Source organism: Equus caballus, chromosome 1, assembly GCF_041296265.1.
Source record: "Equus caballus isolate H_3958 breed thoroughbred chromosome 1, TB-T2T, whole genome shotgun sequence".
NCBI lineage: Eukaryota > Metazoa > Chordata > Mammalia > Perissodactyla > Equidae > Equus > Equus caballus.
The window spans coordinates 174,100,875-174,121,080 of NC_091684.1; the positions used below are offsets into that span (position 1 = coordinate 174,100,875).

Genomic DNA, 20,206 nt, shown 5'->3' on the forward strand with positions numbered 1-20,206 from the left:
CAGTGTACAACCCCAGCACCCAGTCATAGTGCAATTTTATTCAGCCACGGAATCATCACTCTGGGGCCTGCCCTCCTCCCTCCACCCACTGCCATTTGTCCATGTCCATGTCTCAGGCTTGGTCTGTGAGGGGCTCTAGGACCCAAGCAGGATAGGGGGGCCACCAGAGGGCTGGTGCCCACAGTCTGCCAGCCAGGCTCAGCTGCAGCCCCCCACGCCCTTGATGAGGTTGGCGGCCTCGGGGATCTGGCGGAAAAGGTTGCGAAGGGTGTCCAGCTCCTGAGTCAGCTGCTCCACGCGGCTGCGGAGCCGCTCGTTCTCTGCCATGTATTCCAGCACCTTCTGCTGCGTCTCCAGAATGCGCCTCTTGGCCTTGTCCCGGCTCTTGCGCACGGCGATGTTGTTGCGCTCCCGCCGCAGCCGGTACTCCAGGCTGTCCTTGTTCACTGCCTTCTTGCCCTTGTGCGAGGGGCCGGCTGGGGAGGGCGCTTTGAGGAGGGGGCTGCAGGGCGGCGCAGCAGCGGCCAAAGGGGCCTGGAGGGGAAGGCACAGAGGGAGGAGGTGAGGGCCGGCCGGCAAGCAGAGTGGAGCCGGGGCAGGAATCCCAGCAGCCAGAGCATTCTTTGGGCCTCAGAGGGATATGGGGTTCAGAGCAGCTCCTGGTTCCCAGTCAGGACAGTCATTGCCCTGCCAGATGCAGAGGGTCCTCTGCTCTGACCCAAACTCCCTATCATGTTCCCCCACTCTCTGAGGACACTTTCCTTCAATCTATCTTGCGTCTCTGGTTCTACGATCAGCAGGCATTTCCTCTTCTAGAAGCAGGCGGCAGAGAAGCAAGAGGAGGGTGCTGGTGGGCAGCAGAGAAGCTGGTAGGGGGCCAGAGGTCTGGGCAGGTCAGCTGGCCACAGGGGCTGCAGGGCACGCTGGATTCCAGCCACAGGGTGGGGTTCGGGGTGGGAGTGAATTCACAGAGAAGCAAAGAGGGTCATGGTTGGCTGGCAAGCACGGAGGGCTTCGGGGTGGGTGATTGCACAGAGCAACACCAAACACAGACCCGTTAGCGGAAGCGGGGAGCTCAGGGACCCGCCATCCACACGGGCCTCTCTCCAGCCCCTGGGTGGCAGGGAGGAGAATTGACGTGTTCTTACCTTGAGGACGCGCAGGGGCTGGCTGGGTGCTGCCAGGGCTGGCGGCAGGTGCATGGCCGTCTGCCCACAGTGTGCCACTTGGTACTGCAGAGGATTGTAGCCACTGCGGCTGGCCCCCCGGCTGCCCTCAGGCCCCCGAGGCTCCTCCTTCACGGCCACAGCCCTGGGGTCGTAGTTCCCTGGGCTGCTGTAGATGCCAGGCCCCAAAGCCTTCCTGTCAGGGCCGAAGGTATGTGGGGGGTAGGCGAAGGGCCTCGGGTCAGGCGGCAGGTAGTGGGGGAAGGCGGGGGTCCCAGATCCCTTAAGGCCTCGGGCCTCAGGTGCCGGCTTCACAGCGAAGAGGTCAGAGAGGAGCTGCTCCTCCCCAGACTCGATGTAGGCGGAGAGGTCGATGGAGGCCTCATGCTCACACATGTCCCCCAGTTCCCCGGGGCCCGCTCGGCCCCCTGAGAACTCCAGTGGCTGCTGGCCAGCCCGGGGCTCACACTCGTAGTAGGTCCCGTGGGACATGCTGGCCCGCCCCCTGGGCTCCCCGCCCCCGCCGCCCTGCTCTCGGGGCAGCCTTGGGGATGCTCGGCCTGCCCTCTCTCGATCTCCCCTGCCCTAGATCTGCCCTAGATCTGCCCTCTCGGAACTCCTCGGTCACCCACTCCTGCGTGGCCTCTCTCCTCCCTCCTCTGCTGTTTCCTTTTCCTTCCTCTGTAGTCAATGCTTCTTTTCTCTTCCCTTTTTTCTCCTCTCTCCCTGGGGTGACTCAGGGAGGGGCAGGGCACACCCCGGAGGAAGGGATGCAGACCTGAGAGCAATGGGGCCCCTAGCCTATTTAGCAGTTGGGGGCATTCTTCGCTCAGGGTCCCAGGCAGGGTTCTGAGAAGCCCAGGAGCTGATGCTTCTGGGAATGCCTCCCCCTCCCCGTTGAGTCCAGGGGATTCCAGAGTCCTCGCTGAGGGCAACACCTCACTCTGAGTGTCCTCCTCCCTCGGAGTTCCAAAAAGTTCTGTGCAGAATGAGGTGCCAAGTCAGAATGAACAGAGAACACCCTCTTCCAGTGCCGACCCCCAGCCTGATCTGAGCTCCTCCCTTGACACGCCTCCCTCTGGGTCCCCTGCAGTGCAGGGCTCCACCTAACCCCAGGGGCAGTGAGTTCCTTTTGTAGCCCCACCTCCAAGGGCATTCTCCTGGGTGCAGGCCAGGGGTTGTTTTTTGAGGGGTTTAGGAAGTAGTGAAGGTTCTGGACCAAGCCATACAAGGGGGCCTGTACCGTGGTGCAGAGCATGCTTATTTGTTAGGGGTTTGCACAGGGTCTGTGCCATAGCCCAAACCCTCACATGTTCCCAGCCCTGGCCAGTTCTAGCAGCCTGGCACTGTCCCTGACTGCCTGGGCTTGGCTAGGGCACATGGTCAGGACTTGGGCCCTGTGCCTCAGGCCCAGGCAGCCTGCTGCCGCTGGAACTGACAGCCACACTCCTCTGGTGGCCCCAGCGCCTCTCTCTTCCAGCTGCCCTGCAGTGCCAGAGCCTCAAGCTGGCACTCTGCCCCACTCTAGTCCTGAGGCTCTGCCTGATTTCCTGTGCCCCGGGCTGCAGGGCTCGGGCACCCTGCAGCTTAGCTTGCACGGCCTTCTGCACAGCCGTTCTCTGACCTCGATGCATGTCTCTTGGTCCACTTCCTCTTGTGAGGCTTGAGAAGGCTTCTCTTTTGTCATCACCTCTTCCTGGAGCTCTGTTTCAGGGTCTCCAGGAGAAGCGCAGGGCTTGCTCTGCACTTTGGCTCTCATGCTGGGCCCCCTCCCTCCTTCCCTTTTCTTTTGCTTCAGGGAACCCCTACTCCCTCCCATCAGAGGCACGAGCTGTGGCTCTGCTTTTACCTGTCGAGTTTCATCTACAAAAGGGACTCGAGGTCCAGTGAAAAGGAAAGGACACCTAGAAAAGTGTCACTGGCTCTTTTATCACCAGCAAATGCTGTGAGTACCCTGTGGAGGCCAGTAGGTTTTATGTCTGGCTCACCAAGGCTGGGCCCCAGTGGGGCAGATGCAGAGGGGATATGTGCGGTGTTGAACACTAAAATAAAGTCTGCAAATGTGAACGGGCCTGCCTACCAGTCAGGCAAGTCCCCCCTCTAGTTAGCATCCTCCTTCCTCCCTCCATCCCTACTCCCACACCCACCCCAGGAGCTCTCTATGCAGGGCCTGAGCTACTTCCTCTGAGAGCCCTGACCTGGCGTGGATAGATCTGTGAGGATCCCAGAGACAGATCTCAGGAACCAGATGGGGAGATTTCTGCCTTCTCCCCATTTCAAAGGACCCTGTGGCAAACAGGTACCAGAGCTGAGGTACTTGTTTGATGGCAGTGCCTTTTTTGACCACCAGGTGGCAATATTGGTCCAAAATTCAGGTAGTGAGGCGCTGCTGTGGTCAGGAATGGAGTGGACTGCAGAGGGCAGCCTCCCATAGCTCTGGCTCCGGCCAGACAGGGCTGGGCCTCTGCAAGGAGGAAGAGGAAGCATGGCCGGGATGTTACACAGAGAGTGGACAGGCTGAGAGGACTGGGGCCAGAGGCTTGTCTCAGTGAGGAGAAATTCTATCCCCTCCCCGACTTTGAAATAGCGATGATGGTTAAGGCCTGGCATTTTCTAGTGTTATGCTTTTCCAATAATTGAGACGTACACTTTTCCATGCTGACCATTTCCCTGTGAGTTAAGTTGGAAGGTAAGCAAAACAGACGGTATTTTTATTCCTGCCATATAATGGAGGAAAACAGGCTAAGAGGCCGAGCCGCTCAAGGTCATCCAAGGATGTGCTGTTGATCTTGGGGGAAAGGGCAGTGGCCTAGTTCTTGAAACCCCCAGGCAAGAAGGGATAGGGAGAGGAGGAGCTGTGTAACTCAGAGAGCCTTTTGTGCCCTCAGTCATCCACCCTGGGGATGGGGAGACTGCGTCAACAGTGAAGGGGCGCTGGCGGAAGCAGGGAGGTGTGCAAATAGAGCGGCAGGAAATGAAAAGTCAGACGACAGCTCGACCATGGAGATAAGCGATCTCGGCCCCTCACCTCCAGGCTGGTGGCTGACGTTGCTGGCGCGCTGACATCAGCGTTTCCCAGTAACCGAGGAGTCTGGCGGCGGCCCTGTCGCTTACTAGCCCCGTGACCTTGGGCAAGTTACTTAATCTTACATGTAACATGGCAGTAGTAATGCGTACTTTGTCAGGTCGTTTAATTAAACTGTGAATAAGAGAATATACGGAAAGCAACTGGTCTCAGTAATGTTCAGTCTCCTTCCGCCCTTCCTCTGACTGCCCATTGCAGTTTATGTGTGTCTCCTAAGCAGGTACACTCTGCAGTCTCCTCTGAGGCCTCAATTTGACAAGCTTTTTTTTTTTTTTTTTGAGGAAGATTAGCCCTGAGCTCATATACCCTGCCAGTCCTCCTCGTTTTGCTGAGGAAGAGTGGTCCTGAGCTAACATTTGTGCCCATCTTCCTCCCTTTTACATGTGGGACATCTGCCTCAGCATGGCTTGATGAGCAGTGCGTAGCTTGACACAAGGTGGAACCTGTGGGCCCCCCCCACCCCTTGGCCGCCGTGGAAGCGGAGCACACAAACTTAACCACTACGCCACAGGCTGGCCCCTGCCAAGCATTTCTGGGCACGTAGGTACCAGCCCTGCACAGACTCTGGGGATCCGGCAGGTTCAGACCAGCCGGACTAGGCAGTCAGTGATGCCACGAAGTGCACACGTGTATGCCACAGGCAGGCTTGCCGTCTTTTCCATGCAGATGACTTGCTCCTTGAAGGTAGGGTCAGATACATCATTTGGACCTCTTCAGCCATTGTCACCATATTGCCTGAATTAAAATGAAGGACAGGCAGGGGGCTGGCCTGGTGGCTCAGCGGTTAAGTTTGCACGTTCCTTTTCAGCTGCCTGGGGTTCGCCGGTTGGGCTCCCGGTGCGGACATGGATGGCACTGCTTGGCAAGCCATGCTATGGTAGGCATCCCACATATAAAGTGGAGGAAGATGAGCACGGATGTTAGCTCAGGGCCAGTCTTCCTCAGCAAAAGGAGGAGGATTGGCAGCAGATGTTAGCTCAGGGCTAATCTTCCTCAAAAAAATAAACAAATAAATAAGGCCAGGTGGCATGACATGAATGAATATTCTTTTTTTTTTTTTTTTTTTTTTTTTTTTTTTTAAAGATTTTTTATTTCCTCCTTTTTTCTCCCCAAAGCCCCCCAGTACATAGTTGTATATTTCCTGTTGTGGGTTCCTCCAGCTGTGGTACGTGGGACGCCGCCTCAGCGTGGCCCGATGAGCAGTGCCATGTCCGCGCCCAGGATCCGAACCAACGAAACACTGGGCTGCCTGCAGCGGAGCGCGCGAACCCAACCACTCGGCCACGGGGCCAGCCCCTATGAATGAATATTCTTATGGAGACAATGGAACAGAATATTTGAAGCCTGTGTGGATTTGGAAAATTCAGGGATAAGTTCGCTATTCCTACAGCATACCACAAAACCCTTGGACGCATGGTTATAAAAAGATTTGTTGTGTGACTATATTAATAAATGAATGCTTAAGCAGCTATGATATCAGTGACGTCCAAAAGGCTCCCAAATTCCCCGAGGTCTAAGCATGTGAATTCCTAGTGTTAAAGTGACTGACAGGGTGAAGTCAGGGTAAAGGCCCAGGTTAAAAATAAATGCATGTTGCCCAGGAAGAAACCCACATTTGCCCGTTTGACCAGGTTAAAAAGATCAGCAAGTGTCACCTTACAGAGAGAGGGAGGGGCGCCAGGGACAGGTGTCTCCAAGGAGTGAGAGGGGATTGGGGCGGGAGGGCTGGACTTGCCAGAATGGGGCCTCATCGACCAGACCTGGGGCAGCCCAGGGACAGGAAAGTGTGTGTAGGGAAGAGGGGTCCCAAAGGGTGGATGTTGGGGAGAGGAGGGCCTCTTGCACGGGACTGGCTCTGCCCAGTTCTGCCCTTGCTCTTTTTGGACTGGGAGATTGAGGAACGCTTTGAGATTAGGTTCAACTCTCTTTTTTTCCTCTCTAAAAGTGCTAAATAGACGAAGTGACTTGCCCAAGGACACACAGCTGTTCAGTGGCCGACCTGGGACTCAGAGTCAAGTATCTGTGCCCCTGTGAATGGCTAGCCTCCAGCCTCAGTCTAGAAGAACACCAGCCACAAAGCAGGAAGGTTGGGGCCAGGCCAGGCCAGGAGTGGAAGTGTCTTGCCTGCCTGTGTCCTCACGGTGTCCCAGTCGGTGGAGGGTGATGTCTTAACACCCCTCCTGCCACGTCTGTCAGCAGTGCTGGCTCTGGACTGATGCCGTCCCAGGACAGGCAGCCTGCAGAGAGGGCTGCCCACCAACGAGGTACTCCAAGCAAGGCCTGGGGCTAATCCCTTCCACTTCCTCCAGCGATTATCCCAAAGCACCAGGTGGGACTTGTCCCCACCTTAACTACTTCCTCCCTTGTCGTCCTAGTCTTGCACCTAAGGATCTTCCTCTGGAAGGCTCTGCACCGCCCACCTCACCTCCCAGGCCCTCCCATCAAGCCCTGTGGACCCAGCTGGGTGCTCTCCTAAGAGCCCTCAGCGTCTTTCCACAGGCTCAGCCCCTCCCTTCCTTTCCCATTCAGCTCCGCGGTCCTGGCACCAGAAACCTTTGCTGACGGGTCTTGGGGGACCACCTCTGCCTTCACTTCCCTCCACTCAGCCTGGTGCTGCCCCCTCGTCGCCCCCGGTCCCACTGTGGGAAGGGACGAGTTTCTGCCTCCCAGCTAGTCTGTGGGCTCTCAGCACAGTGCACAGAGCGGGAATTTACTAACACTTTGTGACTTCACAGAAGAAATGGAAGTTTTTGGTTCAAAACAAGAGGTAGCTGTTTGAAGTGCTGTCACTGGGTCCCTAGGGCAGAGGGAGGGCCCTGAGGAATGCCATCCTGGAAGGAACCTGGGAACCAAAGTCCTCCTGAGGGAGACAGGAAATGCGCAGCGACTCTGTCTCAGAGGGTCATTGAATTATCAACACCAACTTTATTTCCATTTTAAATTTTATTACATTAAAAGAAAAAAACAAAAACCCTCCAAAAAACAAACCAAAAAACCCCTCTAAAACTGAAACCAACTCAAAGACAGATTATTATCCATGTAGAACCCCCACCCCTGCCGCAAAACAAACTTACATTAAAAAATCCAAAAGAAATAGAAATGCCAGCTTCAAAAATATTTATCCAAAAAGTAAGGCATTCACTTTACAAAAAAACAATAATGGAAGGAAGGGAGGAAGTTGGAGGAATGAGATGAGGGAACAAGAGGATGGTCCCCTGACCCTCCAGGGGCCAGCCCCAGCCTGCCTGGAGTCCACTCTGAAGGGACCTTAACATGGACCAGACCTGGCATCTCACCAGCGCGCGGGGTCAGCATCGGGGCGGGAAGCTGGGAGGCCTGAGCAGGCCAGGAGGGCTCCCTGGTATTCCAGTTTAAGCAGACAGGATGATAGCTTTGGGATAAAAGGATCTTAGTCCATAGCACAGCAGGTGTGGCTGGGGGGATGGGGGGACGGGGGCGGGTGTGCTGCAAGGCCTAGGGCAAACTGTGGCACCCTCCTTTGGAGCACAGGGAAAGGCGGCCTGTGCCTGCAGGAGGGTGAGGTGTCCACATGGAGAACGACCAAGAACCCCCAAAGTGGGTGACTTCTGCTCCTGCCCTGGAGGCTATCTGAAGACAGGACAGTGGTGGGGCCAGAAGGAGGAAGGGGTTATCTGAGCAGGTGGTGGTGGTGGGGAGGAACTGGCCTTCAGAATACAATTTCTCCCCAAACAGTCTGAGGTTACGGGATGGGCACCTCGGGGAGGCGGGAAAGCTCCCTCCCGGGAAGGTCCTGAGGGTTAGAAATAAGGGAGTATTTTTAGGTCCAGTTCTTGGATGGGAGGCGACTTAAGGCGGATTTGGCTTCAGTTTCAGGCCTGAAGGGCTGGGGAGCCTTCACACAGGGTGGTGGGTCCAGAGCTAAGGTCCAGAGAGGAGGTAATAAAGGGCAGGAGGGGGCTGGCGGCAGTGCTGCTGCGTGGGGTGGGAGGGCTTAGCTGCAGAGAGGACAGGGGGACCGGCTCCTTCCCATGGGGGTGTGGAGGGAGGGGGAGCTGAGCGGCTTTGTCATTAGGAGAGAAATGTCCACTACATAGAAAATAAGAAGCTGGCTTCAGAAAGCTTTGGCACCGAGTTGGGGGCAGGATGCAGGAGGCAGGGGCAGGGCTGGGTTTCTGCAATCTGAGCCTTTCCCCATGGATGGGATCTTCCACAGGCCTGGCTTGGGGGTAGCAGAGAGGGCAGTTCCCCTGCTGTTGGTCCTTGGCTCACTGGGGGGTGACCTCCTGACAGGAACCTTACTCTGAACAGGGAGCCCAGGCTGGGGTGGGTGGAGGTATGGCTGGGTGGGGTGGGGAAGATGCAGAGAGAAGTATCGCCTCTAATTTCTTGGGCCTCTAGGGAAGGGAGGGGGATTTGGGTCTCTCTAGCTGACCTATAATGGTGACAGATTTGCTCAAGTCCGTCCCTCCCGTTCCTCCGTAACCGACTCACTGTTGCTGCCATTCCTCTTGGAGTTGAGGCTCCCTTGCGCTCAGGATTGGGGAGGGAAGGCAGTACTGCACTCAGGTTCCAAAGGAGGCAACTGAGGGTGTGGGCCTAGGGGAGGGCCTGTAGGGGGCGCCCCTGCAGCTCCACTCTCCTCTAAAGCTCCAGCATGGGCAGCCCTTTGGACACAGGCCCTGGGGGCGAGAGGCTGGTTCTTTGGGTACAAATGTCAGTGTCTTCGTTTATAGTTTCTCACCACTCACACCCAGGTCCTGCCCCTGCTTGACAGAAGCAGAGGGGTGTGTGTGTGTGTGTGTGTGTGTGTGTGTGTGTGTGTAGGGAGGACACAGGCAGGGAAAGAGGGCAGAAAGGGGGATGAAGGAAGGAGGAGGCAGCTGAGAGGGCTTGGTGGTCCTCAGGGCTGGGGCTGCTCCACTGAGTCCTTGTCCTTAGAGAGAGTGTCTTGGTAGATGGGCTGCCGCTGCTCCTCCACATCCTCATTTATCTCCTTTGTCCCCGAGGTCCCCTCCGCCTCGGGGTACACAACCACACACAGCTTCTGGCTCACCAGGGTTAGCAACTCTGTGGAAGGAGGTGACACAGAAACTCGGTCAGTGCTGAGCATCCCACCAACCTGGCTGACCAGGCCATGGCCCTTCCCAGCTCTCCTGCCTTTAGGAGACTCCTTTTCCAGGAGAAGCCACCTCCCCTGCCTCCTGTGTCTCTGGGCCTGTTTGCTGGCTGCCCCTTCTCATCAAGGCCCCAGTCTTCCACCTTCCCCGCACACACTGAGCACCAATTCCAGGGTCTCCCCTGGTCTCCACCCAGCCTAGGCAGCTCCTGCAGGATGGCTCTCAAGTTGCCTGTGCTTACAGGTCTAAGGTCTGTGTGGAAACGACAGGTCTTCTCTCCTCAGAGGTCTCTGGGAAGGCACCTGCCCCCGACTCCTTCAGAGCTCTGTGGACCAGCCTAGGCCTCCTGATCCTGGTGGGCTCAGGACTGCTGACCACTGTATCCCAGACCAGGAGGCCCTCCAGCCACCCAGAGCCTTCGACTCACCAATGAAGTCATTGAAACACTTGGGCTTGTGTTGCCAGTAAACACCCAGGAAATAGACTGGCACTCCTGTCAGCATGATTGCCAGGCCAATGCCACACACCACGGGCTCCGACCACAGGCTGAAGACCAGCAGGAAGGCCCAGAACAGCAAGTAGATGATGGGGAACAGTAGGCTGATCTGTGGAGCAGAGGCACTGTTAGCTGTGTGGACCCCTCGGCCCCCAGGATCAGGGCATCCTTCATCTTCTTCACCCCCAGGGAAGCATATTTGAGGGCAAAGGCTGGCCTTCCCTCAGCTCTGTGGCTCTCACATTCCGAGCCCTGATGGGGGTAAGGCTGTATCAACAAATGTTGGTGAATTTGGGCAATGGGACCAGAAGAGGAGGGGTTAACCTCATCGCCCATCTCCTCCCTCCCGGGCGAGATCAAACAAGGCCTCGTCATCCACGCCATGTGCCTGCGACAGCCAGAGAAGCCCGTGGGGCTTCATCGCTTGCCAGTATATTGGTAGGGGTGGAGGAGAGCTGGAGAAATGAGTGAGGGGCACTAAGGAAAGGACCTGGGTCGGTCAGGCTCCCCGCCCCTCACCCACCTTTAGGCGGAGCCTTCAGGGCACAACGTGACAAATATCCATTCCTTTCACTCAGTTTGTTTCTCTTAAGCAATTTAAGAAGATAAATCTGCCAAGACCAGGAGAATCAGGAAGCCTGGCACAGAATAAGGCAGCCCAGGGCCTTGACTTTACTTCAGAAGGAAGCATCAGCACTATGGGCTTCATCCCTTCTTGTTGAGCACAGTGGGGAGTTCTCAGCAGAGAACTCAAGGCTCTCTATTCAGCTGCCTTTCTCCTCCTCGTCTTCTCCTCTCAGAGGATGTGCATGTGATGGGGAGATGGGGTTATTCTACCACCTCTTTCCCTCAGCAGGCTTTCTAAGAGTGGTAGGAAAGTGGCATTGGAAAACAGATTTGGAGAGCCCTTGATTCTTCAGCTGGAAGAATCTTCTAGAAGTATCTAGTCTCCCTCTGTTTCCAGAATAGGATTATTCAAACAGCTCAGAGCTATACTCTAGTCTTCTAATTTGCAGAATGCATAGTACTCTAGCATAGTTCGTTCTGAGCAATCCCACCCATTCCCATCACAAAGTTATTTCTTATAGCAATCAATAAGTTCACTGGGCACTCTCTATGTGCAGGGCCATAATAGTTTAAAAAGGTGGCTCATGGAGGGCTGGAGTGGACTGGAAGCTTCAAGGAAGAGGAGATGCTTGAGGCCCATGTGGAAAAGGGCTATCATGTGGATAGGTAGATGGGAGGAGGAAACTCATTCTGGGATGGAGACACAGCACAATGAACCCAGGTCCCTGAGGGACAGGAAGGAGACCGGCCAAACTAGAGGGTCCAGGGAAATGCTGGAGAGATAAGGGAGCTGGAGTTTAAGACAGAGTCTTAGGAAACAAAGGAATGATGTGATGAAAATATCATTTAATCTAATTTATTCCTCTAGCTGCAATTTACTCTGGTCCCATCCCCAGTGGAGAATGGCAGTGGCCGCCCCATTCACACATGGCCCTTGCTGCCCAAAGGGTCTGCTACCATCATACAGATGATGACCTCTGGCCAGCAGCTGAGAACGAGGTGGATTAAAAATCTGATCTGCGCCTAGAAGCAGTAGAGGAAGGGAACCCCAAGGGAGGTGCTCAAACCTTGATGGGACGGGGCATGTTGGGCTTCTTCCAGCGAAGAACTATCTGTCCAGCAACTGTGACCCCGTAGAAGAGGTAGTTGATGAAGCCCACGTAGTTGATGAGTGTGTACATGTCGCTGGTGACCAGCATCAGCAGGGTGGAGATGCACTGAGGGGAGGGGAGACGCTCATCAGTGATCAGAAAGGTATTGAGAGACTGGCGGGGCTGTTTGCAGGCTAGGGAGCTGCTCCCCGGCCTCAGGCCCAGGATGCTGTTTTATAATGGCTGTCTCAAAGTGGAGACTCTGCAGCCTCCCCTAGTAACCCAGACCGTTGCGAACACCTTCATTACCAGGAAGTTTTTCTTATTGCAGGGGTGATAATCAAAATACTTAACCACCGGTATGGCATGGGCACTAGCCAGTCAGAACAGATACTGGCCGTAAACTACTGGATTAGTCACAATGGCGGCACCTGGCTCTATGTCCGCCCCAGTCTCGTTTGTATTTCTCCCTTGATTGTAGCTCAAGCTAATTTCATTTATTATCCCTTAGGGAAGATTATTAACTGTAGATTAAGGCTTTATTCTTGCCCTCATCCTCTCTCCTGGCTGAGTCATCTAATTTATTTTTCCTCCTTCCTTTTCTTTCTTTCTGTTTTTTAAAAAATATCATTAACAGTTGTATAGCACTTAATAGGTGCCGGGCCCTATTCTTAGCATTTTACAAATATTAACTCATTTAACCCTCATAATGCCCCTGTGACGTTTTCTTGATAGGGTCCACTTTCCAACTTCAAAATCATCTCAGTGGCTCTCTCGGAACCATGTTCTTCCTCTGCTAATTTGTTAGGGCCGATAGAAGTTTCAGTTCTCCTGTGAGATCTGATGTGAAAACAATCCAGGAGATTTTAAGGGATGAATAAGCCAGATTCTTACTGTACTTGCCTTGCAGTCATAGTACCGCAAATGGCTCAAGCTAAGAAGTAGTTTGTGGTCCACTAGGAGTACTGAGTCTTCTTCAGTCGCCTTCACAACAAACCAAGCAGGATGACCTTCATCCTCTATCTGAATGTTCTGAAATTCCCCAGCGTTGTACAATGAATGCCATTGACTCCCGAGAGCTCTACTATCCTGGGCTAACTGCTTCTCCAGTGGACCAAAGTCATTGTCAATGTTTTGTTCAGGATCCAGAAGGAAAAGAAAATAACTCAAAAGACTCAATGGGGACAAGTCTTTGCTGCTGCTTTTTGCCTTCTCTAAATGATTCTACTCCAGGGTCATTCTACCTCCATCTCAAGTTTCCTTTTCTCCATTTTCAGTTTACCAGTCTTCCTTTATGATTTTCCTTATTTGGTGTGCCCTTCACACTGAATTTGTTCAGTGTTGTTTCCCAGGAGATGGGCAGAGCCTGCTGGAGCAAGAAGATGGCTGGGGAGGGGTTGGGGTGTGCAGTGATTATCCAGGAGCAGGGGCCTAACATTGCAACCCTGGGGCAACAGATGCAGGGGAGCCGAGAGAGGAGAAGTTCTTTGTGAGGTTGTAGAACCTTGAGGCAGCCACCATGGTCTGACCCAAAAGGATGGGAGAATGGAAATGAGCCAGCCTGAGAGCCTTAAGGTATTTCAGGACTTGGAGTCTCCCCTTGCCATATCTCTTGACATTAATAAAACCATGTTCACCATTTGCCAGATTATCTAAGACCCAGTGAAATCTAGGAGCAGAGCAGAGGGTGACAGGGGCACGTGTGGAAGTGTGAACTCCCAGCTCAGAGCAAGCACCAAAAGGGAGGGTGTGTGCAGGGCTGGCAGAGGGAGGGGCCCTTACTGTGAAGAGCAAGGCTGGGATTGGGGTGCAACGCTTCACGTGGATCATGGCCAACACGCTGGGGAGGTGGCCCTCCCTGGCTCCAGCAAAGAACAGCCTGGCAGAGAGAAAAGCAGGTCAGCCTGGGATAGCCCACCGGCCACCCAAGGAAGCTCCCTCCCAGCCCAGGCTCCCTCTTCCATGCCCACACAGGAGCATCCTTCCTCCAACAAGACACCTGCCTTCTGGTGCGCCACTTCCAGCCCCCTAGTCACAGGACCCACGTTCACAAGTGCAAGGTGCAGGCAGACCAGAGGCAGCCAGTGGATGAGTGGATAGATCCTGCATTCGAGGAGACCCTGAGTGTGGTCTGGGTGGCTTGGGGTTACTGATGATTGTGCCGTCACTCTGTGGGTCTCTTGCAATGCCTAGAATGCGGCAGAAGCAGCCCCTCTTTTACCTAAGGCCTTAATCCCTTTAAAAATGTGCTTCCCCCATCCTCGAGGGTTATAGGTTCTTTGAGACATGGGGACTGACCTGCACAAGGAAAGCCATAAAAACACTCATCCTACTCAGGAGGTAGTTGCTTTTCTGGGGGTGGGGAATGGCTGGTGGACCAGAAAGGGACCCGTGGGAACTTGGGGGACATGTGGAAATGTTCTATTTCTTGTTTTGGGTGGTGGTCACATGGTTGTCTCAATTGTCAAAATTCATCAATCTGAACACTTACAATCTGTGTATTTTATTGTATGTAAATTATACCTAAAAATTTATATCCTTTTTCTTTTTCCTTTTTCTTGAGAAAGACTGGCCCTGAGCTAACAGCTGTGCCTATCTTCCTCTACTTTATATGTGGGATGCCTGCCACAGCATGGCTTGATAAGCAGTGCTGGGTCTGCACCGGGACCTGAACTGGCGAACCCTGGGCTGCCAAAGTGGAACGTGTGAACTTAACCACTGTGCCACTGGGACGACCCCTAAAAATTTATATCCTGGGGCTGGCCGGGTGGCACAGCGGTTAAGTGCGCATGTTCTGCTTCAGCAGCCTGGGGTTCACTGGTTTGGATTCCGGGTGCGGACATGGCACCACTTGGCTAGCCATGCTGTGGTAGGTGTCCCACATATAAAGTAGAGGAAGATGGGCACGGATGTTAGCTCAGGGCCAGTCTTCCTCAGCAAAAAGAGAAGGATTGGCAGCAGTTAGCTCAGGGCTAATCTTCCTCTAAAAAAAGAAAAAATTTATATCCTTAAGCTACTTATTCTAGTCCCAAAAAGTCATCCTAAAGAAATGAACAGTTAGTGAAAGGTGAACATACAAAGATATTCTGATGATAAAAAAAAAGATTGGAAGTATCCTAAGTGCCTAAAAGTGAGAGACTGATTACATAAATTATGGTATATCCATAAGATGGAATGTTATGCAGCCATAATAATATTTTTGAAAAAAACGGATTTATGAGAACATGCTCACAATATAACATTAAATGAAAAAAGCAAGATATAAAGCTGTACGATTCCATACAGTATGATTCCAATCAATTTAAAAATTATTTATGGGTATGTAAAAACATACATTAAAATACCAACTGATTATCTCTGGGCAGTGGCATTAGGGGTAATTTAAATTTTCTTCCTTAGGCTTTAAAGAAAAATTTCAAAAATTCTAAAGTAGAAAATTTATAATCAGAATAAAAATTATGTTTTAACTTTAAAAAAACTAAAATTTTTATTTTGAGATAATCATAGATTCATATGCAGCTGTGAGAAATAATACAGAGCGATCAGATATATCTTTTATCCAGTTTCTCCCATTGGTAACATATTGCAAAAATATAGTACAATATCATGACCAGGATATTAATGTTTAAAAGTCTTATTTTTTTTGCTGAAGAAGATTAGCCCTGAGCTAACATCTATGCCAGTCTTCCTCTACTTTATGTATGGGTAGCCGCCACAGCATGGCTGAGAAGTGGTGTGGGTCTGCACTCAGGATCCGAATCCATGAACCCAGGCCACTGAAGTGGACCATGCTGAACTTAATCACTATGCCGCCATGGAGCCAGCCCCTAAAAGTCATTTTTAAAAAGAGAAATTTTAACATAAAAAGCAGCCCTTCTTCCCCTTTTCTCTCTAGAGAAAAAAGAGAATACTATAAGCTTCGAGGAGTCATTTATGTATTAGTACAAATGAGACCATGTTTTCTTTTATTTTTTCCTTTTTTTTTTTTTTTGAGGAGGATTAGCCCTGAGCTAACATCTGCTGCCAATCCTCCTCTTTTTGCTGAGGAAGACTAGCCCTGAGCTCACATCCATGCCCATCTTCCTCTACTTTATATGTGGGACGCCTACCACAGCATGGCTTGCCAAACGGTGCCACGTCCGCAGCCAGGATCTGAACCAGCGAACCCCGGGCCACTGAAGCGGAACGTGCGAACTTAACTGCTGCGCCACAGGGCCAGCCCCCATGTTTTCTTTTCTCTAAAGAAATTTAGATTTTTCTTTAGATTTTGTAGGGAAAGGAGCACCTACAGGGGTGAGAGGAAGGGGATGGTGTAATGGGGACAAAAAGGCACTTACTTTGTAATTTGTGTTTGGGAAAGAGTGGAGCTAACAGCAGCAGCTTGTCGGAAGTGTGGGAGTCAGTTATGGCCCCAAGTACCCGTAAGCATCACCATCGGTTGCCATCATCAAGTACCTAGGCCAGTGTCACTAGTTTCATGCAGCCACATGGCACCCTCTACAGTGCAGCTTCATGCACCCAACTGACCCCAGGTGCTCTGTGGGCCTCATCATGCACATAGCCAGGGTCTCACATTCAAATCCCTCCTCCACATGCAGCCAGGACCAGGTGTAACTGTCCAGGCCCAACAGCATTTGCAAGTGTCAAGTTCCCAGGAGACAATTTTTGCCCAGATAGCTGACAATGAAAGAGACAATGACATTAAGCATGACACACATCCACACACACACTCCTACTACTCAGGAAGGGTCATCCTCTCCATACCCCAAAACACAAAAAACTGAGAGAGAGGAAGAGAGAAGGAGGGAAGGAGGAGGAAGGAAGGAAGGAACTGGAAGATGAGCAGAGGCCTGGTGGGTGGACTGTGTCTCTGAATCAGAGGCCGAACACACCATGGCCACCGTCTCCTGCATGCACACACAGCTATACCGCATGCATGCAGACCACTGCTTGGCCTGCCTGAGGGACGAACCCCACTCTAAAGCGACTCTAGCCAGTGACTGTCCTCCAATAGATCCCAGAGAGCCTCATGGGTCACTGCTCTTCCACCGCTCGCCCTCGGCTGGGGCCTCCAGGTGGCCACTGCTCCTGTGTAACACGCACACAAGGTTCCTGTGGGTGAGTGTTGTAGGGCCCTGGGGTACCAAGGACACCCACACTCCCTCTTTCCTGCCCTGGGTCCTGAAAACAAGGCCCTCCCTTGTCATTTTATGAGAACTCCTCCCTGATGTGATGATGGCTTTGGAAGCACCTGAACTCAGGGACTCACCGCTTTTCCTGTATCTTTCAAGTGCCCTGGGGGCAGGGGAACTTCCTAAGAGCTCTGGGAGGACTCCTGAACCACATCAATGGCAATCACCCAGCATCTGCTGGCCTGACAGCCCATTCTGGAGACAGCAAGAAGGGACGGCAGGGAGGGGCCAGATTCCTGGATGTGTGGAGGCAGGATAGGGAGACTCCCGGCCCCCCTTGTGCTTCTGGCTTCCCTGAGAGTTTTGGGGCGGGGCACGGGGCTTTGGACAAATGCTTTCCTTCCACTCCTCCCCACCTCTCTCACTTCACATCCTCTCCTGGAGGCTCATGGGTGGCCTCCCACAGCTGCCTGTCTGCTGAGCAGGGAGGAGCCTGCCCCCACAGGGCACTCAGAGATGATCCTGTTCCACCTGCAGTCTGCTCCTAGAACTTTCAAGGGAGGCCAGCCAGAGGCCCCAGGCCTGTGTCCCCCCTTTCAGAGGGGGTTCCTTTCTAGCCAGCACAGCCTATTTCCAGGCAAATGGAAAAAGGGCTTGGGGGCTGCCGCTGAGACATTGCTCTGCGGCCAACCAGTCCCTGACCCGGGACCGCGTGAGGCCACCTGGGGCCTCCTCAGCCCTCTGCTCCTATGGAAGTGAGGTGGGAAGGGGCTTCTCACCACTACATGTGAAGCCACACGCATCGTCGGTAAGCACGTGAGCAGCACACACCCCTCTGTGTCCACGCTGACACACGCACGCCCTCACGTGAGCAGTCACCCCCTGCAAGGTTACCACCCAGCTGCCCACACAGACCCTTGCTGACGGAGACAAGCCCCCCACATATACACAGAGCGATATGCACAGCAGAGTGGCCCTAGCCGGGGAAGGGCCCAGACAGCACTCACCGGGAGGAGGTGAAAAGAGACCCGTTGACTCCACCAAATGTGGACAGGGCAACGGAAATGGGCATGATCCAGGCCATGACCCCTAGGAGCTTCTCTCCGAAAGTCTGGGAGAGAAAACAAGGGGGTGAGCAGAAAAGGAGAGGTTACGACTCCCCACCTACGTGTCCCTGCTGGGAATGCTCCCTCCCATCCCCAAACTTGCTGAGTCTCTCTGGCCAAGCCCCTCAGAGGAGGGATGGCGATGGCCCCTCCCGCACCAGCACTTCCCAGGGTGATGACTACACAGTGGGGATTCCATAAGTGTTTGGGGCTGGTTAACTGAAGGAGACAGTGTAAGTGGTAATAACGATAATAATACCAAAGTAACATTTGTCATCCTTGATTTATGGATGAGGAAACTGAGGCACGAAGTGATTAAGTAGCTTGCCTAAGATCGTACACCCAGGAAGTGGAGGGCCAGGACTGGAGGCCAGCTGTGGGAGCACAGGCCTCACGTGCATTGTACGCTTTCCCCGCAGAGGGAGGGACACATGCTGGCGACTCAGGCAGGTTGGGGCTCAAATCTTAGCCCAACACTTAGGAGCTGTGAGACCTTGAGCAAGGTTCTTAATTTTTGAGCCTCAGCTTTCTCATCTGTAAAATAGAAATGAATCCTAATATAGGGTGAGAATTTCTAAATTCATAAAAACAGATGATATTGGGGGCGGAGGGGAATGATAAGAACAAGCCACTATGTAGGCTGAGAAAGAAAAGGTGGTGAAGCTATAGACTGGTCTTCATGTACTGAAGGAATATAAAAGCCAGGGGACCAGTCTTTTCTATATGCTCGGAACCAAGTACACAGTCATAGTGCACCCAGGGGAGGGGGCGTTCAGAATAGCCGTCATGCAGGGGAAGGCTAGTGCTTCTGGGAATAGGCTGCCACGGGACACTGGCATCTATTTCTTTACAGTCTTCAGAGATAAGACAAGTGATAACACTGTTTGGCAGGGTGACGTCGTGGCCCAGGTGAAGCCAGGTGAGGGAGCAGCCCAGCTCCCAGGTCCCTCCCAGATGTCAAGGACTCCAATACCTCGGACCTGTGTGACCTCTTTCCCCAGAGAGCACAAACTGCTCCTACTTCCTCACTGCCCAGTGGCACACATTTCCCTGATGAGGGAAGGAGTCAGACCGCGCCATTTCCAGAGGAGAAAATGGAGGCAGAGAGAAACGGCACGTCTTGTGCAAGATTATGTCTCCCTGAGGAGAAGTCTGTCTCCTTTACACGATCATCACATTTGAAGTGTTCTAGATTAGGAGTTGGCAAACTTTTTCTCTAAACGGTCAGACAGTAAATATTTTGGCTTTGTGGGCCATGCAGTCTCTGTGGCAACTGCTCAGTCCTGCCATTGGAGCCGTTCTAACTATGACCCAGCTGCCAGTTGACTCCCAGGCACTTGCAGGTGCGATTTCCACCCTGAGGACTTGGGAGGACTTCCAACCCCACAAATCCATGGGTCAGGGAAAAGTGAGTGGGGCTAAGCAGGCAAGCCCAGGTCAACAATCCTGGTTTGGGGGACTATGAGTGGATTTCTTACCACAGCGACTGCGTTTGAGGCCAGCAGCTCCTGGGGGGACATTGCGGTGACATAAGCGATATTGGCAAAGACATACACAAATGTGACCAGTGGGATGGAGATGAAGATGGCTCTGGGAAGGTTCCTGTAGAGGGAGAGGAGGTGAGAGGGGGAAGGCCTGGCACCTGGGCCCGCCTGCCTGGTCACGGGGTCCAGGGAGGGCGTCTGCCCTTCTGCACATAGCTGACCTTGCAGCTTTCTGTTATGTTCCTTTGCCCTGGGGATAGATTTTTGTCTCAATATGGGTAAGATAATTTAAAGGAAATGAAACAGCTTAGATGGGAAATATGTTCCACATCTGTTGATCCTCCTGACCAGAATCTCCACAATGCACCCTTCCCCCTGCCTCAAACACAAAGAGCAGCCTGCCCAAGACAGATGAGTAAGATGCCCGGAAACCTCTCAGAGCGCACTTCATGCTCTAAGGCAGCAGTGTTATCTCAGCACCATTTCCAGCTTTTAACCTCACTGGATCATTTTTCTCCTCCTGGCAGAGTAGATGGCAAATGGTCTAAGTTCCTGGGAAATGAACTATTTCTTCAGGATAGACCCGGTCTTGGTCAGAATGGGGGAAGAAGGGAGGAGAAGCGGCCCATGGACTCCCAGCTCCCCTTTCTAGTAGCGGGTGCTGTGCCCTTTCAAGGGAGAGAGGAAGAGCTGGGCTATTTCAACTCACTTGTAGGGATCAACAAGTTCCTCAGTCACGTAATTAAGAAAGTTCCAGCCTCCGTAGGCGAAGGAGCCCTGAAGGAAAGCCAGTGCGATGAGGCCTATATCGGGTTCCTGGAAATTCTCAAATGCATTCTTTGGCTCCAGCCAGAAGTATTCTCCTGTGGACACAGGGGCAGGAGGCTGCTCAGAGAGACAGGTCAGAGGCCTGGCAGCCACTAGCCTGCCTGGCCCTGTCACCGCCCCTCCCTGCAGCAATGACCAGCTTTTTGTCTTGT

General features: G+C 53.1%; 2 protein-coding genes across 4 annotated transcripts in view; both read right to left on the bottom strand.

The window, feature by feature from the left end:
• Positions 1 to 2,246, bottom strand: CEBPE (CCAAT enhancer binding protein epsilon). Its single transcript, XM_001493841.7, has 2 exons — positions 1,149 to 2,246; positions 1 to 534 (listed from the first exon to the last, which is right to left on the bottom strand). The coding sequence occupies exons 1-2, from the start codon at positions 1,656 to 1,658 to the stop codon at positions 199 to 201; spliced, it is 846 nt and encodes a 281-aa protein (XP_001493891.1). The 5' UTR covers positions 1,659 to 2,246; the 3' UTR covers positions 1 to 198.
• A 4,929-nt stretch (positions 2,247 to 7,175) lies between these two features.
• The window catches only part of SLC7A8 (solute carrier family 7 member 8), a 50,969-nt gene continuing 37,938 nt past the window's right edge, over positions 7,176 to 20,206 (bottom strand). For all 3 annotated transcript variants that reach the window (XM_001493818.7, XM_014733498.3, XM_003363550.5), the window contains 7 exons: positions 19,936 to 20,089; positions 19,221 to 19,344; positions 17,644 to 17,747; positions 13,287 to 13,383; positions 11,481 to 11,630; positions 9,778 to 9,955; positions 7,176 to 9,300 (listed from right to left, as the gene is read on the bottom strand). In XM_001493818.7, coding sequence (XP_001493868.1) covers positions 9,134 to 9,300; positions 9,778 to 9,955; positions 11,481 to 11,630; positions 13,287 to 13,383; positions 17,644 to 17,747; positions 19,221 to 19,344; positions 19,936 to 20,089 — 974 coding nt within the window. In that variant the 3' untranslated portion in view covers positions 7,176 to 9,133. The remainder of the gene's footprint in view (positions 9,301 to 9,777; positions 9,956 to 11,480; positions 11,631 to 13,286; positions 13,384 to 17,643; positions 17,748 to 19,220; positions 19,345 to 19,935; positions 20,090 to 20,206) is intronic.

Excerpts from the sequence above, each read along its gene's own strand:
- CEBPE (XM_001493841.7), bottom strand. The coding sequence starts at position 1,658 with ATGTCCCACGGGACCTACTACGAGTGTGAGCCCCGGGCTGGCCAGCAG. Across the intron at positions 535-1,148 it reads AGCCCCTGCGCGTCCTCAAG|GCCCCTTTGGCCGCTGCTGC; the intron begins GTAAGAACACGT and ends CTTCCCCTCCAG.